The sequence below is a fragment of the Heterocephalus glaber genome, unplaced genomic scaffold, assembly GCF_053883595.1.
Source record: "Heterocephalus glaber isolate CG9 unplaced genomic scaffold, H.glaber_assembly_v1.0 deba00001504, whole genome shotgun sequence".
In the NCBI taxonomy this organism is placed as follows: Eukaryota; Metazoa; Chordata; class Mammalia; order Rodentia; family Bathyergidae; genus Heterocephalus; species Heterocephalus glaber.
The window spans coordinates 4,181,587-4,207,493 of NW_028258324.1; the positions used below are offsets into that span (position 1 = coordinate 4,181,587).

Below are 25,907 nucleotides of genomic sequence, written 5' to 3' on the forward strand. Positions count from 1 at the left end.
CCTGCCAGGTTGAAGAACTACCTTGCAAGACCAGGGTCCAGGGTTCTTGCGGCAGCGCACTTGCACAGTGGAAAGTCTGGTGCTTAATAGAATAGGGTAATAGCCAACCCTCAGACAATTAAAGAAAAAGTGACTTTATGATGAAAACACAATACAGACAACATCTTAAACCAGATCTTAACTCAGATCTTTTGGGGGCCTCTCTGCCCTTGGATGGGTCTCCTGTGACCTATGTGAGGTGTAGGAACAAAGCCTTAGATTGGCAGTTTTTGAAGAGTCAGATGACCTCAGAGAGCCTTTTTACAAGCCTCCCAACCCCACCACCCTTTTCACCCTTAAAGGATCTGAACAGAAGTGGAGCGTGTATTTGGGAAGGTTGACTGCAAGCTGAATAGAGCAGGTGGGAGTTCCTACAGAACCAGGAAAGTGGCAAGAGGCAAAGAGATGGACAGAGACTTCTGGCTTTATGCTGCTTCCTTAGGTCTACCCCCAGGTCTGGGCTCCTGGCAGGTGGGACCAGCCCAGCCCTGGTAACAGCGGCAGCTAAAGGACTCCCAAGATCCAAGGCTGCCATCTGGCTGCACATGCAGAAAGGCTTCCCTTTGTCCTGGGTCTTGCCGAGCACAACGCCCATGACCATGGCACTGCTGGTGACTGCAGGCCATGGTTGCTCTTGTCACATTGATCACATAGGGTCCTAGAGTGCCCACCAGGTAGTCATGGAGATGCCAGCACTTCTCCTGAGAAGGAAGGAAAGGATGTGTCAAATGCTCCTGCTCCATGGCCTTGATATGCCCTCTCCCCGACCCCACCTTAGGGCCCCAGCAATGTGATGTATGGGAGGCTGATGGTGGAAATAATCACCTCAGAGCTGGAGAAACTCAGGTCCCCCCAGAGCACCACGCCGGCTGCCCCCAGTGCTGCACTCACACCAATGGTCTGTACCAGGTCATCCTGAAGGTGAAGAGCTAAGTCAGACCTGGCCTTGCCAGATCCATCTGGGTCCACCTCCATTGTCAAGAGACTCTCCAGTTCACTGCCCTGATCTGATTCTCTAGAGTTAGGCCCTTTGCACTGAGTTTCTGAGTAGCTTCTCAGGCCTTTCAGTCTGACTCCCCTTATACCGGGGGTCCCTTCAAACCATTAATTATCCCTTGAGATCTTCCAGTGCAAAGCCATACCTCCCTTGTCTGATGCTCTAGGACAGGGCCTTCCCCTAAGCACCCTTAGATTAGGACCTTCCCCTCAATTTCCCTTGGGCAAGGATTTCTCCTTAGACTTTCCTAGGACAGGGCCATATCCAACTCAGTCCCCTAGATCTCAGCTTCTACTTACCTGGGACAGGAACCTCCTAGAGCGCTGGTGTGTGAGGCGGACATAGGCCAGGACAGGCAGAGGATGTGGGTACCCAGTGAGGGCCACACGGAAGGCCTCCTCCAGGCGGTGTTGCACAAAGGCCTGGTGGTAGGCAGGTGGCAGCCTGGGTGGGAAGTAGATGCTGGGAAAGAGAGCACTGGAGGCAGCCCAGAGCCAATGCAGTTTGGTGTTGCGGGCCAGGGTGGCTGCATGGCAGCGGCCTGTGTAATTGGAAGCCATACGGTGCCAGCCATTGCCACAGGCTGGGTATCGATAGAAACCCCAGAGCCCATGGGGCCTCAGTGCCTGGCCCAGCTGCAGGGTGTTCTCCATCAGTGCACGGGCTGCCTGCTCAAAGCCAATATGGGCTTTGTGGAGCTGCTCCTGAGGGTCCAGGTCAGGGAACACATGCTGTGCCCAAGCCCAGGAGGCTGCCTTGTAGGCTTTACGGCGGCCCCAATTTCCAGCCCAGAGTGGACACCACTCCTCCCAGTCCAGCACTGCCAGGCCAGCAAAGCTGAGTTCCAAGCTGTGGCGGATCTGGTGGGCAGCCTGTGCCAGGTGGCGATCTAGAGGCACAGCCTGGGGGATGCCCCCATTGTGAACTGTGCCCCTGGGCCCAAGGTAGGGATAGAGGCCAAACTGGTTCTTGTAAAAGATGGTAATATTTTGGCCATGGAAATGCTGGCCGTGGTTGGCTATGATGCCCAAGGCACTGAGTGGTAGGTGCACATCAAAGTGAGCCTCACAGTGTGCTGAGGGTACATTCCACAGCACAGAGAAGGGGCGTTCAGGAGCCTGCAGCAAGGACTGGCCACACCCCAGGCACAGGGCCACCCCCAGCACTATGGCTGGGCCTAGCTGCATGGTCATGCCACTGAGATGGAAACCTGTAGGAGAGAGGGAATAAATTTAAGAGTCCATGGCCATACCATCTACAGAGCAGGGAAAGCGCCCCAAGTTCCTCCCCACAAGGATGGGGGGCTGGAGAAAGCATAGTTCCCAAGCAGTCCCATAGGTCTCTCAGAGCAATTATACACCAAACTGGTCTGGGCAGCTCCTCTCCAGGGTTGTCTATCTCTGTCAAGGTACCATGATGTTTTCTGAAACTATCTCCATCCATGACTCTTACAAGTCTCTTTCTTCTGCCATCTTGTTCCCTGCTCCAAGAACACTAAATTCTTACCTCCTTGTTTGCCTGGCTTAATTCCTACTCAGCACTAGGGTCTCTGCTGTGGCATCACCTCCCATAAGAGGTTTCCTACATCCCCAGTGGGGAGTGAGGGCACTTGGGCTCCTGAGGCTTTTGTACTTCCTTATCACAACACAGACCCTGCCATTGAATACTTGTCTATTCTCTTGGATGGGTACCCAGTATGTCTGTAATTCCCCACTGCCTATGCCCAGTCCAGCGCCTGACATACAGAAGGTGCTCAGTGAATGGTAATGAGTAAACAGGGAACCACCACTCTGTTCCCTGAGCTTAGCAGGGTGGGAGAGGTAGAGGACAAGTGTCACCCCAGCAAAGGGCCCAAGGCCAAATTGGACCTGGGGGTTTCCGCAGGGATGGGAATCTGAGAAGTGAGGGTGGGGGTCAACAAATAAATCGTCACAGCCACACCCAACAGAAGGTTTTATTCAGCCATACTGATGGCTCTGAGCATTAACTACAGGATCATCTCCTGGCTCCACTGGTAGCCAGAAAACATGCCCAGACTAAAGGTGCACCAGGGGCCAGGGACTGAGGTATAGTCAGTGGGCTGAGACTGGCACTGTCCTGGGCAGTTCAATGATACAGGACAGTGCCTTGTCTGAGGTGGCCCTCAGATGTCTTTTTCCATCCAGAATATGGGGCATCCCCGCAGGTCTTGGTATTGTGTCTCCAGCAGGTTTTGTGGAAATGGCCCTGCTGAACGTGGGGGTAAGGTGGTCAGGGGCTGGGGCAGGGGTGGTGGCAATGGGGGCCCCTTGGGGCTACTTGGGCCAGCAGCTTGGGCAGTCAAGCTAGGAACCATGCAGGGTGGGTGGGGGGTGGGAGCCCTAGGAAAAGCACGGAGCAGGCTGGTGGGTAGCTGTTGGCTGCTGAAGACCAGGCCCTGCACAGGCTCCCCCAGATGGTAGCCCAGGTGGGCATAGAAGTACAGCTGATCATGAGTGGTGAGGTGTAGCCGGCGAAAGCCCCGGACCCGAGCAAAGTCCTCCAGGCCCTCCATGAGGCGGCGGCCAAAACCACGGCCCCTAAGGGCCCGGGCTACCACCACTGTCTCTACTAAGAGGCTCTGGGGACGGTCTAGCACCCGTGACAGGCGAGCATGGCCCACCACAATGGGGGATGCTTCCGCTGTGGGGTGGGGGCTCAGCAGCAATAGGCATAGGGGGAAGGCATCTGAGGACTGGCCCAGGGAGTGCAGGCGAGAGGCACGGCTGCGGGGCCACTGGTCATTGATGAGGTCAGCACAAGCATCCATAAGCTCAGGTCGGCAGTGCACAGGCTCCAAGGTCAACTCAGTTAGGCTGGGAGCTGGGGTCTCCTCTGGCTGGTGTTTGGGATCCAGGGTAAGCTCAGCTGGGCCAGAACTGAAGGTCATCTCTGGATGGCATATGGAATCCAGGGTCAGTTCAGCTAGCCTGGGGCTCAGGATCAGCTCTGGCTGGTGTGTGGGATCCAGGGTTAGCGTGATCAAGTTGAATCTCAGGGCCACCTCTCACTGGTATACAAGATCCAGAGTCAGCTTAGCCAGACTGGTACTTAGGATCAGCTCCATCCAGTGTGCAGGGTCTAGGGTAGGGGTCAATTTCGTTGAGTCAGGGCTCAGAGTGACCTCTTGCCTACATATAGGATCCAGGCTCAGCTGAGTCAGGCTGGGAACCAAGGTCACCTCCTATTAGGTTGCAGATGGCTCAGGGCCAGGCTGGAACCTAAGGCCACAGTCTCCTGGCAGTGGCATCTTTTCAGACTATACTGGCTGTCCCCCTTGGATAACAGCCATGCTTGGTAGTGCCATGAGGACAGGGTTGGAACAGGGAAGTACCATCAGATGCAAAGGGGGCCATGCATCCTGGAACTGGACAGTGTTGGGGTGCACACTAACCTCATGGTACAGGTGGCCTGGAAAAGACTCATCCCCTACACCTGAGGACTCACGTAGCAAACAGGGCAGATGGATCCAGGTGTCCTGCCCCACACTGGAGGGAGGCTGAGGGTGATGGTGAGTGTTGACAGCTGGGGCAGAACTCAAGCACCTAGCCTGCCCCTATCTGATCCCTAAGGACCTCACTGTGCTAGGACAGCCCACTTATTGATAGCCTTATTTCTAGCAGTCCTTCAACAGAAGGTGCAAACCATACACTGTATTTCCTGCTTATACCCTCTAAGGTTCTCGCCAGAGTAAATACTGCCCTCAGGAGTTCTTCTGTCCCTTCCTTCTCCCAATATGCCAGCTCTCTTTCAGTTCCCAGTGTTTTCAACAACATGGGCCACACCAACCGCCTAGCTGATCCTGGGGCCCCACTAACCCACCCACCAGGCTCAGTTTTACCTCCCTCTACTGCATTCCCTGCTTGGGGTACAAAGCCCATGGACCCCTCTCCATCTGCCTGGTTTTGGGCACGGACTCAACTGTCCACACAGATGGAACCCTAGCGGCTGCAGCACAGGGCTTGGCCTACAGCTGCACAGACTTATTTCTGCAGGCCTAGTTCCTTTTGGGCTGAGTTTCATAGCCACCCTAGATGAGGACCACAGCTTCCTTCCTATATCCACAGTGGTATCTACCAACGGCCATCAGGTTGAAAACCCAGAACTTTTGTGCCCAAATCCCATTGCCTGCCCACCTTATTCCAGGTCCTGCTGACAGGAGGCTCCACACTGGAAAATTTCTTGCATTGGATTGGCAGCTGGACCCCATCCCTCTGCTCACCTGCTCCAGAGAGTGGCTCCTGGCTTCCCTTCCCCACTTCCCTAAGCCTGAGGACAATTCAGCAACAGTATTCAGTAACAGGCACCTCCTTCCTCTCGTGCCACATCCCTCTTTCAGGGCTCCAAGCCTCTCACCTGCCTCAGCTGCCTCCCCTGCAGCAGGACCCCACGGTCTGGAAGGAGGAAGCTCCAGGATCCGCCCCTAACCCTTGAACCCCAGGCTCCCCCAGGGAGCTTAACCCCTTCAATGCCGACCCCACTCACTGTGGGAGGTGCGAGGCTGGAGGTCCTCATAAAGGGGTCTCCCTGTTTCCGACGCCTTGGCTTCCCCATCCCTCCTATTAGGAGGGCCAGTTCAGTGGAGGTTTGGGGGCTGGAGCCTTCAAAAGCCTGACTCTGTAGGTAGGTGTGGCTCAGCATGCTCTGGGAGGGAACGACCGACATAGAGGACGTGGGGAGGGGCAGGGCCTCTTGGGGACAGCTGACGCAGGATGGGGGGTTACCGGCCCGTAGCGCGTGGGGCAGGAGCAGTACTGACATTTCGACGCAGACTGGGATGCTCGCGTCCTGGCTCCGCTCGGCTCAGGATCTCGCTGTTTTTGCCTCGCACACCTCGGCCCGCCCGCGCTGGCCCCCAGCGGATCGGCGGACTCACTGCAGCAGGGGCCCGCGCTAGCGTCAACCCAGCCTGTAGTTGTGCGCGTCACAACACTGAGCCAGCGCAGACGCAGTGAGTGTCTCTCTCGCGGCCGCCTCTATCTTCTTGCCCTTGAGCCGAGCTGCGTTCCTCGCAACCTGCCCTTTGCAGCTCCGCTTTGGGATCCCTGAGTCACCGCTCAGCCCTGCCACGATTCGGCGCCGCCGAGGCCCAGACCCAGCTCAGCGCGAGTCACGTGTCCTCTGGGCGCTGGCAGTGCCTCCAGCCTGGCTGGCTCCGCCTCGCCCTGCCCCACTTCAGTCCCCTCTGGTGCCACAGGGTCTGGGCTCCTGCTTGTCTCTGACGCCAATCCCTCCTGGAAACGGCCGGATCGGGGTGGGGGGTGGGGGGCTTGGACCTCCCCTACCCCAAGTAGTTGCTTATTTTTCAGGCTGACGTCAGACTTGGGTGAAAGAGACAATCGTTTCTTTTGCCCTCTGGATCCCAGAGCCGGCACATTCTAAGCGCTCAGTGAACAGATCTCTAAGTAAATCATGACTACTTTATTGGCTGGATTGTGCGGGGCTGGTGCCTATCTGCGGATTCAGGGGACTGGCTACCACCACCACACAGTAGGTGTTCAAGGGTTTTATCTCTGGAGCCAGATAGCTTTGGTTTGAATCCTAGCTTCTCTGTTTTCTTCTGTGTAACCTTGGGCAAAAAGTACACATCTTCCCAGTGGGTGCATTACACTTACTGTGAAGAGTTAGCCCATTTGGCATGATTAGCACAAGACTTGCAAAGTTCTCTAGAGGAACTGTCTATGATCTTGTCACATAGACATCTTTGAACATGGGGTCGGTGGTGTCTGCCCCTGTTGCTAACTCCTTATGTAGTTGTCCTGGTTTGTGAGTGTGCGTTTGTGTGCAAGGCATATGCCCATGATGGTGACTCAGTGTACTCCTGTGACTATGATTTGAGTGACAGTGTCTGTATTTGAGGAAGCCATGGCCAGCCCAGAGTACATTAGGTTCTCAGTGTGTGCAGACTGGTGTGGCCAATCATCACACATCTGGCTGCCCGCAAAATGCCCCACGCCAGCCACGGTAGCAGCGACATCTGAACTTCATAGCCATCTGTGCCTGATCTTCTAGTGAGGGGCCACCTTTCAGGGTCAGGGGCTTGCCACCAGGTGTGAACTGGATGGAGAAGCTGGCAGGGTTGAGGATGAGGAGGGCCTCAGGATGGTTGGGGTGGCGGGCACAGCGGCCATGGCCAGAGCACAGGGCTTGACTGCAGAGAAGAGCCCCACTGGTCACATTCAGGATGAAGGGCCCTAGTGTGGTATCCATATACTCTTTGATGGCCTGGCATGATTCCTGGGTGGGAAGGGGAGCGTCAGGGACACCATGGCCATGCTTGGGCCCACTTAGGGCATTGAGACACTGCCATGCTGCCAGCCAGAACTTTAGAGGTGGAAGGGTGGGCCCAGGTTGCCCCAGTGAGCTTGATGCTCCCCCGCAGTTTACCTTCGAATTTGTGTCCTCTGAGCTCACCCAGAACACCACTCCTGCTGCTCCTTGAGCTGCACTCTCCCCTAGGGTGTGCTCCAGCTCCTCCTGGAAAAGGAGAGTGCAGCTCTGTGGCAAACTGCTATGACACCATGGGATGGGGTGAAACCCCCATCTGAGCTTGCCCTGGTGGTCAAAGGCAAGCCTGTCTCCCTATAGCTGTAAGTGCCACACAAAACAGGAGTAAATCTTTCTAACAAGTGCTAAATGATCTGTGCTTAAAGAGAAACCAGCAACAGAGTGAAAAGACAACCCACAGAGTGGGAAAACATTTTTACCAGCTATTCAGATAAAGGACTATTATCTAGAATATATAAAGAACTCAAAAAAATCCGACCCCCCAAATTTAAAGACCCAATGCAAAAATGGGCATCTGAAATAAAAAGACACTTCTCAAATGAAGAATTAGAAATAGCAAATAAATGTATGAAAAAATGTTCAACATCATTGGTCATTCGTGAAATGCAAATTAAAACAATGCTGAGATTCCATCTTACTACAGAAAGAATGGCTGCTTTCAAGAAATAAACCAAGGGCCGGGGATTTAGCTCAGTGGTTCCACTGCCAGCCTCGCAAGTGCAAGATCCTAAGTTTGATCCCCGGTACCAAAAAAGAAATAAAGCAATAGCCGGGGATTTAGCTCAGTGGCACTGCACCTGCCTTGCAAGCACAAGGTCCTGAGTTCAATCCCCAGTACCAAAAAATAAAATAAAATAAAATAAAAATAAATCAATAACAAAATGCTGGAGGGGCTGTGGGGAAAAAGGAACGCTTCTCCACTGTTGGTGGGTGTGCAGACTGGTACAATCTTTGTGGAAATTAGTGTGGAGATTTCTCAAGAAACTAAAACTAGAGGTTCCATTTGACCCAGCTATACCTCTTCTTGGTATCTTCTCGAAAGGATTAAAAGCATCACACCACAGCAATATATGCACATCCATGTTTATAGCAGCAGAGTTTGTAATAGCTAAATTTTTTTTTTTGGTACTGGGAATCGAAATTAGGACCTTGTACTTGAAAGGCAGGAGTAGTGTCATTGAGCTAAATCCCCAGCTCTTGTAATAGCTACATCTTGGAAACTGTCCAAATGCCCATCAACAGAGGAGTGATAAAGAAGATGTGGTTTTTTATGAAATGGAGTACTACTCTGCCATAAAGAAGGATGAGCTTCAGACATTTATAGCTAAATGGATGGACCATACTCTTAAGTGAAATAAATCAGACACACATGTTTAAATACCACGTTGTTTCTCTGGTGTGAGAAACTGAAAGTGGAAATAAGGACTGAAATGTACAATGGATGCTGGGAAATGGGAAGAAAGTGTTTAAATGGGAAGGAACAAGGGAGGAGGGAGGGAGAAAGGAAGGAAGGGACAAGAAAAAAAGTGAAAAATAGAAGAAATGGAAAAAAAGCTTTTGTACCTAGGGAAGGGAGGTGGTTTGGGGGGAATAGGATAAAATAAAATTTATTTAAAAAAATAAATGATCAGGCTGGGGATTTAACTCAGTGGTGCTGCCGCCTGCCTCGAAAGCACAAGGTCCCAAGTTCGATCCCTAGTACCAAAAAATAAATAAAAATAAATAATCAGGCCAGGATGTAGCTCAGTGGCACTGCGCCTGCCTCACAAGCACAAGGTCCTGAGTTCTATCCCTGGTACCAAAAAAAAAAAAAGAAAAGATCTGTGCTTAGTGCAGAACTTAGCACGAGGTACATACTCAGTGAATATGAGAATAAATGGATGAAATTTCCCCAAGACTATGTGGCCTCAGTTTTGGACTTAACACCTAACAAGGCTGGCTGATGAGATGGGTGGGGTCACAGAAGACTTACCAGGGGCAGAAGATGGTTTGTTGTATCATAGAAGATCTGGATGTAGGGCAGCACTGGTAGACTGGGGTTGCTGGCAGTTCTGGCCACACGAAATGCCTCACCCACACGGTGTCGCACATACTTCTGTGTCATCCCTGTGCCTATCAGTGCTGCAGGTATGTAGATACTGGGGTAGAGGGCACGGCTCTGGTTCCACAGCCACCCTAGCTGGTCATTCTCAGGAAGGATGCCTAATGGGCACTGGCCTGTATAGTTGGGACTTTTAAAGTCATAGTTGTAGCAGTCAGGGAGGCCATAGAAGCCCCAGAGGCCATGAGGACGCAGTGTCTGTCCTAGCTGGAGGGTACCTGCCATCCAGGCCCTCGCAGCCTCCTGGAACTGGTCCTTGGCTACTGTCTTCACCCGACTTTCAGGCCAATCAGGGTGCTGTGCCTGAATCAGTGCCTGTGAGCGCTCTCGGTAAATATCCTTCGTGTCCCAGTTGAAGGCCCAGCGTGGGCGCCATGCCTCCCAGTCAATGACCACCAGCCCTGAGAAGTCAGGTGCAGGCATAGCTGCCTGGATGTCATGGAATGTGTAGGCCAGGTGTTCACTTAGGCTGGCATTCTGTGGCAGGCCACCAAACACAGGCTCCCCAGTGGCTGTGTAGTAGGGGTAGGTGCCCAGCTCTGAGCTGTAGAAAATGGTCATGTTAGGGCCATGAAAGGTTTGCCCAGGGTTGGCTACCACATCAAAGATACTGACGTCCACGTCCACACTGTAGTTCTTCAGGCATCGCTGGGTGTCTGCATTCCAGATCGTGGTGAAGGGTTGGTTGGGTACCACAGGACCCCTGGAGCTTGTCATGTCGAGCAAGATCAGGAAGAGGGTACAGATTTGAAGCAGGTGGGCTGTGATGACATGGGGCGGGTGTGGGGAAACCTAGCCAGGGGAGGTACAATTGAGAGCAGGCTCTGACCCCTGCTCAAGGGGTCATAAATCTCTGCTTTAGTTAAACATTGACCTGCAGGGCTCAAGGAGAGTAGAAGCATGGAGCAGGGAGCACTGCCACTGGAGGGAATATCTGAATTGCCTCTGGGGCCAGGACTCTGTCGCCTGCCTCCCACAAGCCTTCTCCTCCCTAAGGTTGTTCACCCCACTTTTCCAAGCGTCAGGGCCATTATATCTGGGAAGAGCTGATGGATGAGAGGGGCCTTTCCTGTCTCTTCCCAAGAAATTCTGCCAACTACTGGAAGAAAGGATGTTCAGGAACCAAGAAGAGGTCAGCCCAGCCCTCCTGTATACCCAACAGTCTGCCCCCTTATCCCCTTCTGACCTCTGGACTGAAGGGCTTCATCTTCCAAATTTCCTGCCCCAGGCAATGGGAGCCCAGGCAGATTTTAGCCAGATTCTGTTCCACACAGTCCCCCAGCTGCTCCAGAAGCTCCCAGAGGAAGAGCTGCTGCTGGAAACTTTGAGCTTTTGTAGGTGGTCACAGGACTCAGTCCAGGGGCGGGCCTCTGTGGGGATGGGGCTGGACCAGAGGGGGCCCCTCCCACTGGGGGGCAGCACGAGGGCAGGGCTTTGTGGTTTGACTGGGGATGGCATTTGGCCTGGTGGTGGTGACAGAGGCAGTTGGGAAGGCAGGTCTGTGGTCCTGAAGTCTGGTTGCCTGAGGATTATATTCTCAGAAAATGCACTTTCTCCATGCTAATACAGGATGACATTGGCCTGCCCTAGGAACTCTTGCCTTTGTGAACCCTTTCCTTCTTAAATATTTACTTCTAGTATGGGGATTCAACCAGTGAGTGTTGAACTACATCCCTAGCCCTTTTTATTTTTTATTTTGAGATAGAGTCTCACTAAGTTACTAAATTGTCCAGGCTAGGCTTGAACTTGTGATCCTCCTGCCTCAACCTCCTGAGTATTTGGTACTATAGATGTGTGCCACTGTACTTGATAAAGAGTATTTTAAAATATATTTTATAGCCAGGTGTGGTGCTGCCCAACCTGGGCAATTTAGCAACTTAGTGAGATCTTGTCTCAAATTAAAAAATAAAAAGGGCTGGAGACATATAGACCAGTGTGAAGGCCCTGGGTTCAATCCTCAGTATTTAAAAAGACATTTTTACAATTGTGTTGGGCACATGCCTGTAATCCCAGCACAAATTCAAATTCAGCCTGGGTAATTTAATTACTTAGTGAGAACCTGTCTCAAAAAATTTAAGGGGCCAGGGACTTAGCTCAGTGGTTCCACTTGCCTCACAAGCGCAAGGTCCCAAGTTTGATGACTGGTACCAAAAAAAAATTTTAAATAAGCCAAGTGTAGTGGTACATATACTTGGGAGGCTGAGCCAGGAGGATCACCAAGAGTTCTAGGCCAGCCTGGGTTACACAGTGAGTTCTAGTCTAGCCTGGGCTTCATACCTGACCCTGTCTCAAAAAAAAAAAAATCTCACGGGCTTGTACATGCGAGTGTGACTCAGTGCCTAGGTTTGTGTATGCACGAGCCCTTGCTGTCTTGTCATGTGACAGACACCGTGTTTGTGTGATCACAGTATGAGCAAGAGTCTATCAGTGAGCATGTACTTATTCATTGATTTGTGGTTTCACTTGTTTGCTGACTCAGAAGCTGGTTGTAGGGACCTGCTAAGTGCTTAAGCCCAGGCTTGCCTGCCAGAGTAGGGGAAGAAAGCTCCATGTTCTTGCCTAGGGTGAAAGTGCTGCCTGGGCCTGCAGCTGTGTATCTGAGCCTAAACTACTGAACCCTAGGTCCACTGGCTGCTGGAGCAATGACACTGTGTAGGAGAGGTCATAGGTGTGGAGAAGACAGACATTTGGGGAAGGTAACAGCTTGTGGTGGGTCAAACACATGGAGATCAGAGCTTTGCCCATTGGGCAAAGTTATATATGGGTCACAGATATGTGGATCTGGGTCACCTGTGTGTTGGGAAGTTACAGGAGTGGGAGAGGTAGCACACATCACATCTGAGTGGGGGAGATTGTAAGTGTGGGATGTTGAGCTGGGCATGGTGGTGCATGCCTGTAACCCCAACACTCAGGAGGCTGAGGCAGGAGGATTGCCACATCTTCTTGGCCAGCCTGGGTTACATAGTGAGATCTTGTCTTTAAAAAAACACAACAAACAAACCTTTTTACCAAGATGACGCCAAAGGCAAGGAAGGAAGCTCCTGCCCCTCCCAAAGCTGAAGCCAAAGTAAAATCTTTGAAGGCCAAGAAGGCAGTGTTGAAAGGCATCCAGTCACAAAAAGAAGATCCACACTTCACCTACTTTCCATAGTCTCAAGACACTGTGGCTCCGGAGGCAGCCCAAATAACCCTCAGAAGAGCGTCCCCAGGAGAAAAAAGCTTGACCACTATGCCATCATCATGTTCCCCTTACCACAGAGTCAGCCATAAAGAAGATAGAGGACAACAACACAGTTGTGTTCATTGTGGATGTCAAGGCCAAGAAGCACCAGATCAAATAAGCTGTGAAGAAGTTCTATGACATTGACGTGGCCAAGGTCAATACCCTGATCAGGCCTGATGGAGAGAAGAAGGAGTATGTTGGACTGGCTCCTCATTATGATGCTTTGGATGTTGCCAACAAAATTGGGATCATCTAAACTGAGTCCAGCTGGCTAATTCTAAATGCACATTTTTTCACCATAAAAAACGTGTTGGGGCGGGGGATTTAGCTCAGTGGCACAGTGCCTGCCTTGCGGAATGTCCTGACTTCAATCCTCGGTACCAAAAAAAAAAAGTGTGGGAAGTCACAGGTGTGGGGAAAGACAGGTTACATATCCTTCCTTGCACTCCCACTGCTGAGCTCCATCTCATAGCTTTATTTTTGTTGTTTTGTTTTGGTTTTTTTTGAGACAGTGTCTTGCTCTGAAGTTCAGGCTGACCGTGAACTCATTATGTAGCCCAGGCTGGCCTTGTAACTCTCATCAATCCTTCTGGCTCAGCCTCCCAAGTGTTGGGATTACAGGTGTGTGCCACCACACCTGGTTTCTCATGGTTTTATCGACTGACCTGTGAATCTTTTCTCCAGCCTGGCCTCTTTCCATCACTGCCACGAGCAGCTGAAACCACTCCGCTTCCCTTTCATGTACGCATCCCCCTTCACCATGTGAATTTCTATGACTCCTGGTGCTGCCACCCAGCCCCCTTCTCTCCATTCTCTGCCGGCACCACCCACAGGAAGGGATGTCTTTACAGCCTGTGTTGGCCTAGATTTGACCAGGCTGTTCCTCCTGTGCTGCTTCCTTTTCTTGGGGGCTGGGGGTGAGACAGGATCTTGTTAGGTAGTTCAGGAGGGAAAACTCACTATGCAGCTCAGGCTGGCCTCAAACTCTCATTGATTCTCCTGCCTCAACCTCCAGAGTGCTGGGATTACAGGCCTGCACCATTAAGTCCAGCACTGTGCTGCTTACTTAATCACATCACCTCCTTATCCATGTGCTTCTCAGAAGCACTCTCGATTCTGGCATCAGACAAGGTGGCATCATCTAGTGTGCATCTTCCTCTGTCATCCCTGAGAGCACAGGGGTCTTGTTGGTGTGGTTCCGGGACTCATCCCCAGCACCCAGCCCAGCCCTGGCCCAAGTGTGTGCTCTGTATTTACTGAATAGTTGAGACAGTTGCCATCAGGCAGTCAGCCACAGGGCTGCCCCTGGCCTCTGCCCACAGCTGATCCCAAGCCACACCCTAGCAACCAGAACTCCCTGTTGCAGCTGTGTTCTGACTTCCTCCAGCCTTTGATCATACTTTGTTCTCTGGCATCAAGCTACCTCCTCCCCTTTTAAAACAGTAGTGGAGGACGCTTCCCCTAACCCGTTGTTCGCTGCCCTCAGCACTCCCTCCCTCCCTTTCTTCCTTCCTGTCTTTCTTTTGGCAGTGCTGGGGATTGAACCCAGGGTGCCTTCACACTTACATATATCCCCTGCCCTTTAAAATTTAAAAGAAAAAGAAAAAATTTTTTTGAGATAGGGTCTTGCTATATAGTTCAGGCTGGCCTTGAGCTTACTATATTGTCTAGACTGCCCTTGAACTAATGGCAATCTTCCTGCCTCAGCCTCCTGAGTGCTGGGATTGTAGCCCTGCTCCACCATGCTAGGCAAAAAACGAAAAAAGTTTTTGAGGCAGTCTCATTAAATTGCCCAGACTGAAACTTGTATTCCTCTTGCTTCAGCCTCCCAGAGTGCTTGGATTATAGACCTATGCCACCACACCTGGCCTTTTTTGATGCTGGGGATTAAAACTAGGACCTTCCGCATGCTAGGCACATGCCCTACCACTGAGACACTCAGCCCTTCTGTGGCATCTTGAATCTGTCACCCCAGCTAGTAAGTTTGCTGAGGGTTGGGCTGTCTATGTGAGTTGTTACTGGGACAGGGGCACCCCCTATGCTAGGCAAGCATTGTACCCTGGAGCTACATCCCCAGCCCCAAAGCTGACCTGAGGATGTTCCTGCTCTCAGGCTCAGGATGCCTTCCCTCAGCCCCATTATTCATTTCCATAGTGTGACAAGGGCTGAACCTCAGGATATCCCAATTCCTTGCCAGTCTCCCTCCCTGCTACACAAAAAGGGCAGTGACCCAGATAAGGAAAGGTGTGTGTGGCAGGAATCCACCACTCTTGGGGGTAGGGAGCAGAGGCGATGTCTTTGCCAGTGGGAGAAGCAGGGAAAATGAAACTGCTACTTTTTCCCAATCTCCCTGGTGAGGCGGCCCAGCTTAGGGGAAGGGGTGAGAAGCACAATGAGCTCTGCCTCTGACAAGGTTGGGCCTAACCCCATTCCTATCAATACAGGAAGTGAGGTCTTTGGTGTTTGGGAGGAGTGGCCTCTGCCCTAACAGGACAGCTGCAAAGCGGGCAGCTTTGGTGAACACATTTTTCAGGTGAGAAGTTCCCAGCAGAAAGGGTTTTACAGAGATCTGAGCTCATTACCGGTGACCCTCGGATCTCTCTCACATGCCCCGGCTCAGAAGCAGAAGACCAAGCAGAGAAACAATTGTTTTATATTTAATTTAGAAAAGAGACCCCAAAATAATAATAATAACAAACTATCCAGGGGCAAGGGAGGGAGTAGGGTCAGGCCCTCCCCAGCCCAGCTGCATCCTCCTTCCCTTTGGCAGGGAGAGAAAGGGCCTCTCAGGGGATTTCCCCTCCCCCTTAGAACAGGGGTGTGACAGCTGGTATGGATGTCCTGCTAGGCATCCTGGGGGCTCTGTCCCCTCTAGATTCCACTTTGTCTACCCCCTACAGGCTCCTTCATGTCCAGGAGAGCCCTTGTGGCAGAAGCTAGCTGGCTTGGTAGCCAGGTGAGAGACCACTACAAGGTCCAGGTAAGGGCTATGGCTCCCAGAGCCAGCAGGATGCTGAGGTGGGACCCAGCCCAGCCCCCACTGGCACCTCCAGCTGTATGCCCATGGTCCTGGCATTGCTCGCCACCCCAGCCCAAGTAGCACTGGCAGCGAAAGTGTGTCCTCAGGTAGTTGAGGTCAGCCCGGCTGAGCTCCCCCTCAGGTCGCAGCTGGTGTTCATCAGGTGCACTGCCGGGCACTAGGCGGAAGCTGCTGGTGTTGAGATGCAGGAAGGTACTGGAGGTGGGGTTACGGCGCACACAGCGCCCATGACCATGACACTGGGCCCTACTGCAATACTGAGTGGCCCAGGACACATTGACTACGTAGGGAACCAGCAGATCAGTCAGGTAATTCTGGAGGTACTGGCAGGTCTCCTGGGAACAGAGGCCAGAGATAACAGGTCAGGGTCAGCTGCTTCAGCCCACAGGTCCAGACAGAAACTATTCACACTGTGCATGCTTGGTACCTGCCTTATGCATGCTTGGTACCTGCCTTATGCATGCTTGGTAAGCACTCTACCACTGAGCTATACCCCTTGCCCAACTGTACCATTTTTTTTGTTTTGTTTTGTGGTACTGGGGATCGAACTCGTGACCTTTTGCTTGCGAGGCAGGCGGCAGAACCACTGAGCTAAATCTCTGGCCCTCCAACTCTACCATTTTTATTTGTTTTTACTTTTTTTGAGACAGGGTCTCACTCTGTAGTTCAGTGTGGTCTTGAACTCACTATATAGCCCAGGCTGTCCTCAAACTAGTGGCAGTCCCCCTACCTCAGCTTCCCAAGTGCTGGGATTATAAGCATGCACCACCACACCTACTACTGTACTTTTTTTTTTTTTAACAGCACACATATTGTGTATACACACACAGAGGTGTTCCTGAGCACTCAGTCTCTGTTCCTGCTGAGAAGTGGATGGGGACAGACTGAAGCCCAGCTGGGAAGGGTGGAACTTGACAGCTGTTAAGGACAGCATTTCCTCTTTCCTGGGAGAGGGCAGGCGTGCCCTCCTCTATTAAGATCGGGGACAACACCTTGGTTGGGAGCCTGAAAAAGAAGCCAGACTAGGTTTACACACCTAATGAGTTAGGGAGCACAAGTCCAAATGCTCTGCCTGTCCTTGTAGACTCAGTTCCAGCAGGCTGGGTGGGTCTCACTTACCATACTTGAGGTGTCACCCCAGAGGATGACACCAGCTGCACCCAGGGCTGCACTCTCACCGATGGTAGAAACAAGGTCCATCTGCGTGGGAAGGGGACAGTCACTGGAGAAGACTGGGACCACAGGGTGAAAGAGGAAAGAGTGGACAGGCCTTTTCTAACCTGACTTCCTGTAGCACTATTTGCCTCCAGCACTCTCTGCCTGTCTTGCTTTCTCCTTAAATGAGCCCATTTCTAATCCACTTTACACCTCAATCTCCAAAGCTAAGGGCATACAGAAGCCTATGGCATATGGCTTTACCAGGAGGGATTCCAAAGTCATAATGCCAGGGTCCAAGTCTCTGTGCTGTTCTGGATATACTGAAGTTTTGGGCAAACTTCTCATCTCTATGCCTCAATCATATCTACAAAATGAGGATAACGATGTTACCCTTTCACAAGATTAGTAAGAAGATAATTTGGAGATGGAGTAGCCAGTGAACCCCATGGATGCTGATAACCCAAATATGCAGTGTTCCCCAGGGAGGAAGGCAGGACCCTGAGAGGGACATACCTCACTAAGCCCGGTGAGCCTGCTGGTATGGGTGTAGGTGGGTCGTGTGAAGACATAGACTGGGAGTGCATGACTGCCATGATGGCTTTGAGCCACACGAAGGGCCTCCTGAACACGGAAGCTGACAAAGTTGCGGCCGTGAACAGAGGAGGCCAGTGTCTCATCTAGGTAAACAGAGGGAAAGAGGGCCGTGCTCTCGGCCCACAGCCAGGCCAGCTGATCATTTCGAGCCACCTCGACGTCAGGACAGCGGCCTGTGTAGCTCTCCCAGTTCTGTACATAGTCATGATTGTAGCAGTCAGGAAAGAGGTAGAAGCCCCAGAGGTGCTGAGGTCTGACTGACTTGACGTAGTGTAGTGTCTTCAGCATGAACTGCCGTGCAGCGAACTCGAATTCGTATTGTGCCTGTTTGACTATGCGGTCTTTCGGCCAGTCAGGGTGGCGACTGGCGACCAGCTGACGAGACCACTGGCGATACACATCTTTGTCCTGCCAGTTGCGCACCCACACTGGCCGCCAGTGCTCCCAGTCGATGACAGCTAGCCCTGCGGGCTCCCGAGTGCGAATGTAGTGCTCCACGGGTTTCTTCAGCATTCCCAAGTGTTCTTGGAGGCTGCCATTCTGTGGCACACCACCATGTACAGATGTCCCGGCTGCACTGAAGTGTGGGTACAGGCCTAGCCGGTCATAATAAAAAATTGTGATACTCTGGTTCACAAAACCCTCATTGGGTGAGGCCTCCACATCGAAAGCCTTCAGGTCCAGTGGCACCTTGTGGCGTGGACCACAGTCCTGTGTGGGTACATCCCAGGCTACCACAAAGGGCCGGCCTGTGAAGATGGGTGGCACTGTGGGCTTCAGCTCCATGGCCCATGCCACTGCCAGCACCAGGGCCAGTGTGACGGTAGGGGCTAGGCCTGCACGCATGCTGGGAACTGCAGGAAATGTAGCACCAGGTCAGGAACTAAAGGAGGGGTGGGAGAAAACAAATCAGTCTAGACAATCTTGGAGGTGCTCACCTTAAGCCCTGCTATACTCTAAAAGCCCATGTATGTGGGACACTGTACCCATGCCTGTTCAGACCACACATGGCTACAGACAGGCCACTGAAAAGTGGGCAAAACACCCTGGGGACTCACTACCAGGAGCATAGGGCTCCTTCCTGGAACAGGCAGCCTATGGCTGGGCAAGAATTTGTTAGGTCTGTGACCCTTCTGAGAACTGGATGAATTAGGCTACTGACTTGCTGCCAGAGCCATACATTCAGTACATGGTTTCTGAGAGCTCTGTAGCCCCGAGCCCCACTCTGTACCCTGGATCCAAAGTAGCAATAGCATTTTGGTAAAGCAGGCACAGGTCATACAAAAGCTTAGGAAGCTGGAAGGAAGGAACGTGGCCGTGGAGCTGGTAATCTGTGCAACGCCGGCCTGGCATATTAGAGAAGCTTCCCGGGCTTAGTCTCGGGCGCAAACACTCTCCAAGACTTGGAGGAGGCCCAGCGATGACAAAGGGGCAGCCGACCTCCCACACTGGAGCCAGCGACCTGCCTGCCTTTTCCTCCACAGCCATCGGAATGCGCTCGCCCGCCCAGCGCCGGGGAGTCCCGGGTGGAGAGCACTTGCCTGGCCTTTGTGCGGGACCCCGCCCCCGCCCCGCACGTGGGGCCAGAGCCCTGCTGGTGGGGGTTGGGGCCCCAAGCTGCATCTCTGGGGGCGACCCTGGGGATTCTGAGCCCAGCCCACGGGGAGAGAGCTGCCAAGTTTGCATCTCCTGCCCTCACCTCGCGCGAGGCGCCGCCATCCTGGGCACAGCTGAGCTCGCTCCAGCCTTTCGCCCAGGCAGGACCCCGGCTCGGCGCCTCTGCTGGCTCCGCCCCCAGACCTCCGGCCCTTTAAGAATCCAGCCGGGAGGTGGGCGGGGGCAGGACCGGCGCCTCGACCGGGAAGATGTCCCCGCTTTTCTCGTCTACAGTGCTGCCTTTCAGGCTCGAGGGCCCCCAGGTCCTCTGCTAAGGAAAGTTACCACCTAGCTGAAGCCCGGGGTCACTTCGGATGGTAGTTTTTGCTGGAGTCTCAGCCTTCGAGAGCCAGTCGGCTTGAGACTTACCCCCCACAGCCCACTGCTGGTGGTATAGTCCTCCCGGCCCCGTGGTGCAGCCAGCCCCTTAAAGAGACAGGATAAGGAACGGAGAGCAGGGACCCAAGGAGTGGCGTTTCCGGGCTCGGCCATAAGGAGGCGCTGTGGTACACCAAAGCCTTGGCTGGGAATTGCTGCGGATCTAGGTATGCATCGCTGTAGACTCAAGTCTTGGGGGCCGTTTGTGTGGATTACGGGACTTAGACCTAAGGGGATCCGGGGCCTCCTGGAACAGCAGTGCCCCGCCCCCTAAGAATCCTGGATCCCCTTCTCGCGTCTGCGGTCTTTAAGAGCCACCCCAGCCAGTCTATAAGAACGGGCCAAGGGCCGCAGGGCTTAGCTGTCCTAGCAACTCCGACTGTGAGTCGCAGCCTGGCTGAAAGACTGGGGACAGGGAAATTCAGTCGGGTGCCCCCTTCCCCCTCGCACAGGGCCGGGCCAATCCCTGGAATCCTCTCCTGCTCGGCTTCTGGAACTCCTGGGGGGTCCCTCTCAACTCCAGAGAAGGTGCCACTCTAGCAGAAGTTTCTGGCCGCACCTCGGAGAAAGTCCACTGAAGGATCCGGTGTGTGTGTGGGGGGCTTGCCTCCCATGTCCTGAGCCCTTTCGGCTCTCAAGTTCCTCTGGTAGAAAACAGGCGTGGAATTTCACCGTGACAAGCCCTGTGAGAGACCTTGTTCCTTAGATCTGCTTGCTCCTTTGGGACTCAGCTCCCCCAAGGGCCTCTTCTGCCCGCCTGCCCATTCCCCGCCCCGGCGCGGGAGAGGAGATAGAGTGCTGTGGGGAGCGCGTCTGCGGCCCTCATAGCAGCCTGCTACGCCCTGCGCTTTGCTCACCTGCATGGGAGTCCGTCGGCCCAGTAGGTTGGCGGCCTCCCGCCTTCCTGGGGTGAACCTCTCCAGCCTGGCTACTCGCGCCAGTTGCTGCCCGCTGGGCATTCCGCCGGGGACTTGATAAATCCCATTCCCTCCCACTGGCTCCTGCCTCCCTTCCCAGCCCTTTCTCCTCACTTCCTGCTGCCCCTCTGAGAGGAAAGGGCCTGGAACTGGTGGGGGAGGAGAGATCGCCTTGACCTGTTTCCCTCCGGTATGCCCTGTTGGCTAGCTGTTTTCCCCATCTTTCGCCTGTGTAAGAACTGTCCCCACCAGCGGTGCCAGGTGACAAGAAGGCTATGGGCCTGGGCCCAGGTATCAGCTTCCCCCATGCCCACAATTCCCTTAACACTGGGGAACCTCTTTACCCAGCCTTCCCTTGGGATTGGGGCCCATTCTCAAGTCCAGTAGGATGACAGGGTGGTCCAGGTGGTAATCTTTTTTTTTTTTTTTTTTTTTTGTATCAGGGATCGAACTCAGGACCTTTCGATTTTGAGGCAGGCACTGGAACCACTGAGCTAAATCCCTGGCCCACCTAGTGATCTTTTAAGGAGTCAAATTAGTTGGGGGGGAAGGGCCAAGGATTTAGCTCAGTGGTTTCGCTGCCTGCTTCGCAAGTGCAAGGAACGGAGTTCGATCCCCGGTACCAAAAAAAAAAAAAATTACTTGAGGGTGTTCAGCTGATGGTCCCCTAGAGCAGGTGCAGAAGAAGGGAACCAGCTTGGGGGGGTATATAATTTGGGGGGCTTCCAAGAGCTGAGTGTGGAAGCATCCCAAGTGTGGCAGTACAATGTGCTAATGGGTGTGACTGTAGGAGTCACTGGGGGGTGAGCAGGGGCTGGGTCTGCAGGGTACTTTCCTGTGGGATTTTAGTCTATTGTATAGCATCAGGGCTCTTACAGGGGTGAGGAAGGTGGTGTGTTCCAGTGGGAGGGTGGCTGGTCCCACAGAAGACTGCCTTCTCTCAGATCACCCTGAGCCTACCTCTCCAGTCCCCAGGGGTCCTTCTTCTAACAGAAGGGCACATAGGGGGCTGAGGGAGGTGGGTACATATCCTGGAGTCAGGCCCTGAGGACTTGAGTCCAGAACATGGCAAGGAATGATGCACTCTCCCAGTACACTGTGCTGACTTCACAAAGGACAGAGGCCTCCAAGAGTAGGACCCCTGGGAAAACAAAGTCCACACCAGACTATCCCAGGGCAGGGACATTTCCTCAGGCAGCCAGCAGGAAGGAAGTGAGCCCAGCCCAGCTGGAGAGAGTGAGGAAGCACTGCCCTGACTCCCATTGTTTCCAGCTTTGGGGTCAGCTGGGGAGGCCCAGTACAGGGAGTTGCCCCCAGGCTGGGATAGTGCGTGCGTGCGTGCGTGCGTGCGTGTTAGATAGGATGTCACAGGAGAGCCCTGGTCCTTGAACAGTAGGGGTAAAAGTGGCTTTTTTTTTTGGTACTGGGAATTGAACTCAGGGCCTTGCACCTGCCAGGCAGGTGCTGCCCTGCTGAGCTATATACCCAGCCCTATTAGGGGTAAAAGAGGAAGATGACAGATCCATAGGCTGGCCTCTTATGGGGATTGGAAAGTTGGGCCACAGAACTCCAAGTGCAGGCTGCATAGGGCAATCCTGCTCCCAGTGTAAGAAGTTCAAACTTCTTAAAGACTGGAAGGCCAAGTGCACAGACCCAAAACTGGGTCCTTGAATTCCTCCCTAACTGGGAGTTGAGCTGATGGTCAAAAGCTAAGGCTACTAGAGAGCCTGCCTCACAGTTGGCCCTAAGAAGTGTAGGCAGAGCCAGGCATGGTAGTGCATGCTTATAATCCCAGCACTCAGGAGGCTGAGGCAGGAGAATTGCTAGGAGTTCAAGGCCAGCCTGGGCTACATAGTGAGTTCAAGGCTGACCTGAACAAGACTCTGTCTCCAAAAAACTACAAACAAACAAAACCAAAGAACTGTCTGGGGTCACACTCCAGGCCAGTGGGGCCAATCCCTAGCAAAGCATCCCAAGGGCTGATTCCAGGAGCCCCCACCACACAGAACACAAAGAGGTGAGTGCCCCACTCATCTACAGGGGGCCTGTGATGAGGTTTGTGACTATACAGCCACCTGCTGGCCAGGGCTGGGATTGCCACAGGCATGCTATTAACCCTTTGTTGGTGCTGGAGTTGAGGGACTCACCAGAGTCCTGGGAGCAGGTGTATTTAGCCCAGGTGGTAGCCTAAACACTGGGTACCACAGTTCCAGAAGATGCCACTCTCAGATACAGGATCTACAAATAATTTTATTGAAATCGAACAAATAACACAACAATCTTCCTATGCTGGGGAGCACCATCCCCAAGCGATGTCCCACGCTAGAAGCACAGAGCTTGCACAATAAGGAATTAAAAGAAAAAAAAAAAGTCATTTCTATGTAGAAATCAGACTCTGCCCCAACATCATGGACTAGACTATTTACAAATCTTCACATTTTAAGTACAGTATTCCTTTTATGTTTTTGCCCTCCTTTCTGTCCCTATCAAGGGGCCCTAGTACTTTCCCTTGACTGATGCAGAAGGGGTGAAGATACTGTGGGGGAAGAGTGGTGGTCTCCTCATAGCACTACTGGCACCAGCCCTAGTATGTTGTTCTTAATCACAGGGTCCACTACCCTCCCAACTGGGTGGTAGGGGGAATGGCTGGTGCAAAGGCATGGGGGAAGGTTAGAATAGTCTCGGGGGAACTACCCATAGGCACAGACATCCACACAACCTGTTCTGACTCTGGCCTGTACCTCTTAACTGAGGAGAGGGCAATAACTAGTTGCACTGGGGAGTGATCAGCCAAGCCCTGGGAAAGGAAGAAGCTACCCATACCAGTCCTCATTCCAGTTAACAGCCAGCAAACTGTCCATCTGAAAGTGGGAACAAATGGCAGGTAGGTGGGAAGAATCAGGCTGGTGCTGTCCCCAGCCTCTGTCCAATATAGGAAGAATCGAGGTAGCAAACGGCTGAAATGCTCTGACTAGGGGGTAAAGGAAGTGAGGGAAAGGAAGTTCCCACTTGTGTAGACCTCCCAAAGCCCAGGGGCTGGAAGAAGGCAGACTTTGCATGTAAAGTGCTGTAGCTTCTAGTAAGGCTGGGCCCTAGGCAAGCTTGGAACCAAGAACCACACATTCCTGACTGGCATATGCCCTGTGGCTGGGAAAGCTCTGCTGGTAACTCTCCCATTAGCCTTTGCCAGACACCAACACTCTCTTGTCCACACACAACCCAATACTCAACTTATACCGAGGACTGCCCTGCTCACAGCTGGGCCAACAGAGTTTATGCAGGGCTGTGGCCCCAGCCTGGGCTTCTCAATGGAAGCCACACCTTGAGACTGGAAGTTTCTTGCTGGGTCAGAGGGGGTCCTTGTGTCCGTCACCCACCAGGCTCACAACTCGTAGAGGATCACAGGGAAATCCACGTGGATGCGGGGGGGATCCAGCTTCACGATGCCCTGCCATGGAAAACAGAGGCTAATGAGAGTCAGATTAGAGTTTCTGCTCTAGGAAGCCATCTGGCCCACCCTCAATAGATCCCATCTGGGTCTACCTGCACATACTTGATGTATGCTCTATAACCACTGCCCAGCTGCTCACCTGAGGAATCAAATTCTTATACACCCGCCTCAGCTTGGCCCGCTTCTGGCCATTCTTGGTGACGATTGTCTCCTCATAGAACTCATGAGCCAGATCCCCATCCTCGTCATAGAACATGGAACTGTGTAGATGAAAAAGGGAACAGACTGGGCTGGAGTCCCAATCATAACAAATACTAAAGACCACAAGAAGTGTGCCCAGTCCCAAGTTGAGAGGAACAATTGGTGGAAAAAGAAGATAACATGCCTGGAAAATTCTTCAGTTGGGGTTTAGGGTCTACTAGAAGGAAATGAGGAATGGGGCAATGCTAGTGTTACTCCGTCATATTCTCAAGAAAAGAGGCCATACCAAAGCCATTTCTTTTTTTTTTTTTTTTTTTTTTGGTACCAAGGATCAAACTCGGGACCTTGTGCTTTCAAGGCAGGAAGTGGAACCACTGAGCTTAATCCCTGGCCCTTGCCATTTCTGTATGTTGTTTTTTTTTTCTGGTACTGGGGATTGAACTCTGGACCTGTGCTTTCGAGGCAGGCAGTGGAACCACTGAGCTAAATCCCCCCTTGCCATTTCTTATTAGTGGCTTTCCTGCAAGAGCAGCCATTCCAGTATTAACCCCTTCAACTAGGACTTAAGAGTGGGTGAGGTAGTGCCCTGGGCATTGGTCTCACTTCAGTCTCTAGGCCAGTGCCAATGACTGAGGTAGCAGATGTCCAAGCTAAGAAGGAGCCTAAAGGGAGGAAAGTTACATCACACGCCCAGTGACTGGTGCAGCCACATCTGCTGGGTCTCTAAATCTCCACCATAGGGAGTGGACATCCCTAGGAGCCTACTAGGGTCAGGCAATTCTGATGCTCCTGTGTGGGCACTTGTAGCAAGAGGAGATTAGGTCAGTGCTGCAGACCTGAAAAACATAACCAGGTGAGGGTCTTTTTTCCTTGGCCTCACCCTCAACCCCAGGGCCCATCCCTGCTTTCCCAGTCACTGTTCTCAGAGGTCCGATCTCCACTACTGTGGGGTGGGGAAGGGGAGAACTCTAAACAAAAGGTCATTCTCCCCTTGGAAGAACTGGGGGAGAGGGGGAGAAAGTAATAATCCTCAATTTTCAGGCTGAGCTGTAAGGGATGAAAGAGATCCTGAGCTCTCATGGAGGCCCTATCTTAGTTTTACCGCGGAGTGTGCCTGCTCAGGGTCAAGCCTCAAGCCCACTCTTTCCTAGGGAGACTTTTAAAGCAGCTAGGCCTCCAGAAGCTGACTGCCCGGCTTTCCCCATCTCTTGCTCCGATGGGGCCCCGAAATGCAAGACTCGTCATGGCTCAAACACAGGGGTCCAGCGGTGGGAGCTTGCTGTGGTGCGGTGTGCCCGGCCGCCTGCGGTCCTCCCCGAAGCAGAATCCACGCCCTTACCCGCGACGCGTGAATACGAAGGGGGGCACCCCTCGGCCTCGAGGCCTCACCAAGGCTTGCTCAGCGCCCGTAGTCTCCGGGACGCCGCCTCCCGCCGCCGAGGTGAAGGGCCAAAGGCCCCGAGCTTTGGAGCTGCTGGCGCCCATGTCAGGGTCGCCGTCGCATGGCGATCCAGCGGCCGCTGCGCTCTCACAGTGCAGAACGCGCCACCATGCCGAGCCCCAGCCTCTGTCCTTAGGTGGTAACGCCGCCGCCTTCCGCAGGCTGGGTTGTCTCCACGGAAACCTCACTTCCGCTTCCGTACGCCTTGCACGCTGCCCTCTCTGATTGGTTACTGCTCTTGTCCGTCCTTGAGGCGGGGCAATGGCTACCCTCAGAGTTTAGGCGTCCCAGCATGCGCCGCAACTCCCCAGGTCCCAGAAGGCCAAGCGGACAGTTCTCGCCCAAACGGTGGCAATGTTTTCCTCTTCTTCTGGAGACTAGTTGGCCCGTAAGGGAGTTCTAAAA

General features: G+C 53.0%; 6 protein-coding genes across 14 annotated transcripts in view; 1 reads left to right on the forward strand and 5 right to left on the reverse strand.

Moving 5' to 3' along the window:
* Nucleotides 1-118: 118 nt before the first annotated feature.
* Hyal3 (hyaluronidase 3) lies at nt 119-5,974 on the reverse strand. Of its 7 annotated transcripts, none has more exons than XM_087186115.1 (5): nt 5,814-5,955; nt 5,191-5,323; nt 1,336-2,246; nt 865-954; nt 119-740 (listed from the first exon to the last, which is right to left on the reverse strand). In XM_087186115.1, the coding sequence occupies exons 3-5, from the start codon at nt 2,227-2,229 to the stop codon at nt 465-467; spliced, it is 1,260 nt and encodes a 419-aa protein (XP_087042241.1). In that variant the 5' UTR covers nt 2,230-2,246; nt 5,191-5,323; nt 5,814-5,955; the 3' UTR covers nt 119-464. The 7 variants fall into 7 exon arrangements, with proteins under 7 accessions (XP_087042241.1, XP_004834158.1, XP_087042240.1 ...); XM_004834101.4 differs by lacking the exon at nt 5,191-5,323 and adding an exon at nt 5,540-5,613 and having other exon boundaries at nt 5,814-5,922; XM_087186114.1 differs by lacking the exon at nt 5,814-5,955 and adding an exon at nt 5,540-5,690.
* Naa80 (N-alpha-acetyltransferase 80, NatH catalytic subunit) lies at nt 2,977-5,186 on the reverse strand. Its single transcript, XM_013070288.3, is given in 1 exon segment — nt 2,977-5,186. A coding segment is annotated over 1 exon segment (942 nt). The 5' UTR covers nt 4,122-5,186; the 3' UTR covers nt 2,977-3,179.
* The window catches only part of Cyb561d2 (cytochrome b561 family member D2), a 42,258-nt gene continuing 22,117 nt past the window's right edge, over nt 5,767-25,907 (forward strand). Inside the window, exon 1 of one of the 2 annotated variants that reach the window (XM_021237392.2) lies at nt 5,767-6,005. In XM_021237392.2, coding sequence (XP_021093051.2) covers nt 5,767-6,005 — 239 coding nt within the window. Of the gene's footprint in view, nt 6,006-19,589; nt 19,660-25,907 lie in introns of those variants that run through there. The other variant, XM_004834112.3, reaches the window with a different exon arrangement.
* On the reverse strand, nt 6,461-11,010 carry Hyal1 (hyaluronidase 1). Of its 2 annotated transcripts, XM_004834100.4 has the most exons (4): nt 10,630-10,808; nt 9,315-10,235; nt 7,442-7,531; nt 6,461-7,291 (listed from the first exon to the last, which is right to left on the reverse strand). In XM_004834100.4, the coding sequence occupies exons 1-4, from the start codon at nt 10,648-10,650 to the stop codon at nt 6,977-6,979; spliced, it is 1,347 nt and encodes a 448-aa protein (XP_004834157.2). In that variant the 5' UTR covers nt 10,651-10,808; the 3' UTR covers nt 6,461-6,976. The 2 variants fall into 2 exon arrangements, with proteins under 2 accessions (XP_004834157.2, XP_021121992.2); XM_021266333.2 differs by having other exon boundaries at nt 6,461-7,531; nt 10,630-11,010.
* Nucleotides 15,308-19,284, reverse strand: Hyal2 (hyaluronidase 2). Its single transcript, XM_004834130.4, has 4 exons — nt 19,158-19,284; nt 17,378-18,341; nt 16,826-16,906; nt 15,308-16,041 (listed from the first exon to the last, which is right to left on the reverse strand). The coding sequence occupies exons 2-4, from the start codon at nt 18,302-18,304 to the stop codon at nt 15,634-15,636; spliced, it is 1,416 nt and encodes a 471-aa protein (XP_004834187.1). The 5' UTR covers nt 18,305-18,341; nt 19,158-19,284; the 3' UTR covers nt 15,308-15,633.
* On the reverse strand, nt 22,640-25,663 carry Tusc2 (tumor suppressor 2, mitochondrial calcium regulator). Its single transcript, XM_004834129.4, has 3 exons — nt 25,401-25,663; nt 24,000-24,120; nt 22,640-23,857 (listed from the first exon to the last, which is right to left on the reverse strand). Exons 1-3 carry the CDS (start codon nt 25,544-25,546, stop codon nt 23,792-23,794), a joined length of 333 nt encoding a protein of 110 aa, XP_004834186.1. The 5' UTR covers nt 25,547-25,663; the 3' UTR covers nt 22,640-23,791.